The sequence below is a fragment of the Priapulus caudatus genome, unplaced genomic scaffold (genome assembly GCF_000485595.1).
Source record: "Priapulus caudatus unplaced genomic scaffold, Priapulus_caudatus-5.0.1 Scaffold947, whole genome shotgun sequence".
Taxonomy (NCBI): Eukaryota; Metazoa; Priapulida; class Priapulimorpha; order Priapulimorphida; family Priapulidae; genus Priapulus; species Priapulus caudatus.
In genome coordinates this window covers 67,264-73,344 of record NW_014578008.1, presented here as the reverse complement: position 1 = coordinate 73,344, position 6,081 = coordinate 67,264, and the positions used below count along the sequence as shown (strand labels likewise).

The 6,081-nt window shown below is 44.0% G+C and overlaps 1 protein-coding gene across 1 annotated transcript; it reads right to left on the bottom strand.

The window, feature by feature from the left end:
• Positions 1-2,725: 2,725 nt before the first annotated feature.
• On the bottom strand, positions 2,726-5,878 carry LOC106814576 (origin recognition complex subunit 4-like). The gene is made up of 6 exons (XM_014818916.1): positions 5,871-5,878; positions 5,248-5,434; positions 4,822-4,908; positions 4,379-4,487; positions 3,035-3,099; positions 2,726-2,911 (listed from the first exon to the last, which is right to left on the bottom strand). Exons 1-6 carry the CDS (start codon positions 5,876-5,878, stop codon positions 2,726-2,728), a joined length of 642 nt encoding a protein of 213 aa, XP_014674402.1.
• Positions 5,879-6,081: the final 203 nt, after the last annotated feature.

Sequence of the window (6,081 nt, the reverse complement as noted above, 5' to 3'; positions counted from 1 at the left end):
TCATCTAATATATATATTGAGTTCGTATGTATGTATCTATCTATCTATCTATCTATGTATCTTCCCTATAGGGCGGGCCAAAACCGCCCAAGCGATCTGGATGCAATTTTCACAGGGCCATCTCTTATTTACCCGGGCGTGTTCGTAGCTTGAAAAAAACCTGTCAAACGTCAAACTCGCCGAAAAATACGTGAAAAACCTCTCAATTCGGCAATCTTCACACAAATGTCAGCACAGCCTATGACTATTGATTTTCTTGCCCTCACCTCATGATCTCATCAGCTTGCTGGTATTTGTGAAACCGAAACGAAATCGAATTAAACAGGCATAACCACGACCAGTTCAGAGTACTACTCACTCTCAGTTCAGAGTTTCGGTTCAGATGCTACGATTTGAGAATGGCATTGTACCATTCCAAAAGCTATGCATTTTTCTGATTCATACAAAAAATTTCTTAATTTCAAATCTGCATGGTTGGCACGCAAGCATTCACTAGACAATATCCAGTGGACACAGACCCCACTCGCTGGCCTTGTCTCTATCTTATACTATATTATGGAATGTTCTTTTATTCGGCGTACGATCTCACAATGGATAGCTGTACGTGGGGAGCTTACACGTTGGATACGCCACGAATCTCTACATATTTGCACCAGAGATAACACGAAAAACATTGTTTATCAAGAGTCTTTCAAACGGAAAAGTCCAACCCATTCGTAATGCTGCTTAATAAACAATAGCTTTTTGTCATTTACTCCATATTTACTGCTGAGAGGGTCTGTGGTGCATGTCCCCCCCCCCCCCGGGATACTGGCGGCAACGTACCCCTGGGTACCGTGGGTATTACCGGAACGTACCCTGGGTACTATCTAATATGCGACCGTACCTCGGCCTACTCAACTAACGAGTCTAGGGAGTCGCCTACGCCTACTCCCTAACCCCAACCCCAACCCTAACACTAACCATATCAAATAGCCACCAGGGTACGTTCCGGTATACTGGGGGACATAGACCCTATGAGCCATATTACTATTAATATTATGTCTCAGGTGTTCTAAGTTGGGTTGTGCTGTCATATAAATGTCATACGTAACAGTTTTTTCCCCTATGCTTATTATCTTATATAGACGATTTCTAAATATTGATATTCGGTGCAATGTCATTGTCGATGTTTATCCAATGTGTTCCTACTCGTGTCCCATTATTAGTATATAGTATGAATTAGTAGCACGATTTTACCCAGCGCAGCGGGTACCCGCAGCTAGTTATATAATATATATTATATTATATATATATCATATATATATATATAATATATATACCTCTCCCCAGACACTTCGTACGTGACTACATATTCTACATCTTTTACATACATCGTTTTGGAAGTCGTGCTAAGTTAGTAAAACGAGAGAGAGAGAGAGAGAGAGAGAGAGAGCGAGAGCGAGAGAGAGAGGTTAGCGGGGGTCACCTACTCCCGAGCAATTGCAATTTCTCACATCGTGGCACATACAGTTATCTCATAGTATGGGCTAGCTAGTTCATATATGTATCTTTAATTCCCCGTTGTTACGCACGTTTACACATAACCACGAATGTCTGTAAGCGTGCGTGCGTGTGCGTGCGGCATGCGTGTGTGTGTGTGTGTCCGTGTCTGTGTATACACATTTTTGTACTTGTAAACATACACTCACACGGACGCACCGAATACTGTTTTGATTTGTATTTCATTCTATAATTTCACATTTACGAAACAATCTTTGCAAACAACCGTGTGCATATGAGTTGGAGGGCTTTAAACAACTACAACTAGCTTCGATGAAACCCTACTAGTTGTCATGCTACCTTCCCACGAGCACATTGTCAGCAACTACTTATTGTTGTTGAAACGAAAGCGGCTGTAAATCTAGCAACAAAGACAAATAACAATTATAATTATGATAAATACAGTTTTATTATTAAGCATCTCATACACAAACCATGCGACAGCCGGCCGACCCACACAATCAAATACTGCTGCTGCGGCAGCCGAGGTAGAATGAAATATACGGCGGGAATGTAAACAGAGAAAGCAAAACCCGGCGAGAGAGCAAGAGAGGGTAACCCCAACACCCATCAATCACACCGCATTTAGAAGCAAGGGGGGGGCACCTCTCTCCTACGAAACCGCAGCTGCTGCTGCTAGCGTACACACACATACCACGCATGCACCACCACCACCATCACCATCATTCCACCGCAGCGGACGAGGCCCCTGACTCCAGCCAATGACTGACCCGCCCCCATACTACAGCCAGTGCAAGCTCATCTCCTTTTTTTGCACATCGACATTCGAATAATCGAGGCACTGCAAACTCTCTTGCTCTCTCTCTCTCTCTCGCTCTCTCTCCTTGAACCAGTGACCATAACTTTTGAGGGTATCATCGGCAGATAAAGGAATGTAATGAGAGCGGGCGACTGTGGAAGCGACATTCCTACAACGTTGTCCGTTCTATGTCGTACGAAACGAATCTCTCTCTCTCTCTCTCTCTCTCTTATACTCTCTCTCTCTCTCTCTCACACACACACACGCACGCACGCACGCACGCACGCCGCCACGCACGCACGCACGCACACACACACACACACACACACACACACACACACACACCTCCTCTCTCTCTCTCTCACACGCACGCACGCACGCACGCACACACACACTCTCTCTCTCTCTCTCTCTCTCTCTAGGCTAGCAAATGCTGCTCTGTGCCCACTGCTGTATCTCGGTGGGCAGGCCAGCGTACGTCTGTAGCGTGGACGCCACCTGACCAGGCTCCACTAGCAACGACATCAGTTTGTATTCCTTCTGGATGTTACCGCTGCTGCCCTCTGTGGTCGGAACGACAAACTCTAGAGCCTGCAGGTGTTCGAATGCCTGCGACGAATCAGAAATGACGATTAGAGAAACGCGAGGAAAGGATAAATTTTAAGCGAACGAGAATCAGAGATAAATGGCAAGGCGGCAATTGCATGGAAGCGTCAGAATGTCTACACTCACCTTCAACACTACGGCACGACTATACTTCTGCACTGCAGATCTCTTCATGGCAAACTTATGATATTCTGCGAACAAAGCATTCATCTGTATTTAGCGAGACAATAATGACAGAATATACAATATACAATATTGACACTAACGATAGAGATCATGTCAAATATACTAACGATAGAGATCATGTCAAATATACTAACGATAGAGATCATGTCAAATATACTAACGATAGAGATCATGTCAAATATACTAACGATAGAGATCATGTCAAATATACTAACGATAGAGATCATGTCAAATATACTAACGATAGAGATCATGTCAAATAAAAAGACATAATGAATAAGAATATATCTACTAATATTAATAAGATCCACTAATACCAAGAACATCTTTAAACAATTCTGAAATAACATCATTGCTGCAACAGCTGGTTTGACGATCTTTCATGCTCCTTGTATAAATGTTTGCGCTAATAAATCATTATAATACTATCGAGCGCAATCTACTAAAATTTCCGTTTGCAATATAAACACGAGACAAACACAATTAAGAAAACAAATGACGACATATTAAGGAACAGAAGACAAATAGCATCGATATATAAAGCTGACAGTCCCCATCACGAGAGAGAGAGATGGCTCACCATTATAAATCATCTCAAAGTTGAACGGCTCTCCGTCGAATATCTGCGTGTGATGAGTCATGGCGATGATCAAACAGAGCTCCAGCACTGACACACCTGTAACAGACCAATCTCCCATATATATATTATATATATATATATATATATAGATATGTAAATCTCTCGTCATAACAACACAATATAACAACGAGACGTTCTACCGACGTAACCAAAAACCGAATGGCAAGTCTAAGGTGCATTCTAACTCAGAGCATTAAGCGACACTCTGCTAACACACTGCATTGCAGTCCCTGTATTTCCATGAACACGCGTAGAAAACACATTCTATATACACATACGTTTATGCTATTAGTCGGTAGGGACGACTACAGCCCACTGACGGTCCCACCTACTTTTGTAAAAATCATGCAGTTGGCACACACGGTTACATAGAAACGCTGCGGAGAATTGGAGAAGGCAAGGAAACAAAATGTGGGGAGAATGCTTCGATGAATTGAAGAAGGTAAGAGAACGCGTGAGGGTAGAATGTTGCAGAGTGTACGAGGAGAAATTTGGGGACCAAACGTGGATAAAACACTTTGATGAGTTAGAGAAAGTAAGGAAGCAAGCGTAGATAGAGTGCTGTAGTGAATTAGAGAAGGTAAGAGAACAAACACGTATGGGTAGAATGTTGCAGAGTGTGTGCGAGGAGGATAAGGACGCACCGTGCAGCATCGCAGCCTTGGTGTCGATGCTCAGCCTCCTCCCAGACTCTACGACATGACCCGCCTGCGGGTACGGCTGCGTCTCCTCCACCTTGCTCAACGGCAGCAGCTGCCATCAGACAAACACACTCAACTAACATAGGATTCCTCACATGCTTAAGTGCGAGAGTGAGGGCTTTTGCCACACTCGTGCAGTCATCACGCTCGTGAGAGTGCAACATGCTAGTATGGTTTTATGCGAACGAATTTGCCCCAACCGTTTCTGTCACCAGAACACCATTTTCACACCGTCGATTCACTTGCGATTGCGAAATACGAATTTTGTTTTTGAATGCGTCCCCTTCCTCTGTTACTATTATCTATTCTATATCACTTTTGAATTCTATTGCCACTAATTTCATATTGATCACACGTATAGCATTGAGTGAGATGTTGGGCCTCACCATCAGCCTATGGAAGACGCCAACGTCTCTACTGTTGTCATAGAGACGCTGTAGTGTAGCCAGCACACTCTCGTCTGCACACAGACTCTGTAAGAGAATCACGTGAAGCCGTAGCGTCAGTAATTACCCAAACAAACAGATCAAATTACGAAAAAAATCACAGCTCAAAGTGGAAACGTGTTAGGATTATTGTATCAACTTTACAGTTGACCGCCTGCATTCATACACCACTGCCGTTAAGGAGCCAACGACTTAAACACAACATTCTTGTTTACCCCTTTAAACCTTGAGCATATCCTTAACATTGTCATTCATAGAAATATGCGAAATTTTATCATTGCTATCCAACTGACACGCACTTCGCGATGGCGAAGGAACAGACGTGCCAGTCGACGAGACGAGATAGAACGACGTCGGAGTTCGTACCTTGACGTGTTCATTCCACCTGCTCCTGAACGCTCTGTCGGGAAAGCTGGCAGGGAGAGAGAGGCTCGAGGCATAGAAACCCACGTACTGCTCGAATGAGAGACCGCTGAACATGTAGATCTGCCGGTGTGAGAATCGAGACTTGACTCGCTTCTCCAGGAGCTCGATGACGTCCTGCGGACAAACACTCATACAACATAATAACACACATACAACAACATACACATACAACATAACAACACACATACAACATAACAACACATATATACAACATAACAACACATACAACATAACAACACATATACAACATAACAACACATACAACATACACATACAACATAACAACACATATACAACATACACATACAACATTGGTTCCTACAGCATCTACAGCATCGGACAAACGCACGCACGCAGCGCTCCTACAGAATCTGTCACCGCCGCGCAACCCACGGACAACCCCTCTCTCGCTGATGATGTTCACGCGCCCCTACGCGCTCCTGTTGTCACCGCGTAACACACGGAAAAACCCTCTCACGTTGGTATTCAGTTTACCAGCTGACGTTGGATATCCTAATACGAGAATAACGGCCTCTCAGGGTTCTCCTAGCTTTTTAGCTCACCTTGACATCGTCAAGCTGAGCTATTGCCATGGGTCGTCGTCCGTCGTACGTCCGTCCGTCCGTCAACATTTGGCTACGGTCAACGATAACTCAAGAACCGTTTGACCCACATGTTTGAAATTGAGTATAGTTGTTACTGCTATGCTCCCATATTAAACGTTCTATTTTGGAGCACGCCAGTCGACGTACTTTCGAGCCACGGCAATTTTTT

Coding starts and splice junctions, on each gene's coding strand:
- LOC106814576 (XM_014818916.1), bottom strand. Junction 4,909..5,247: donor GGTGGAATGAACACGTCAAG/GTACGAACTCCG, acceptor ATTCTCTTACAG/AGTCTGTGTGCAGACGAGAG. Junction 4,488..4,821: donor GCGTCTTCCATAGGCTGATG/GTGAGGCCCAAC, acceptor GTCTGATGGCAG/CTGCTGCCGTTGAGCAAGGT.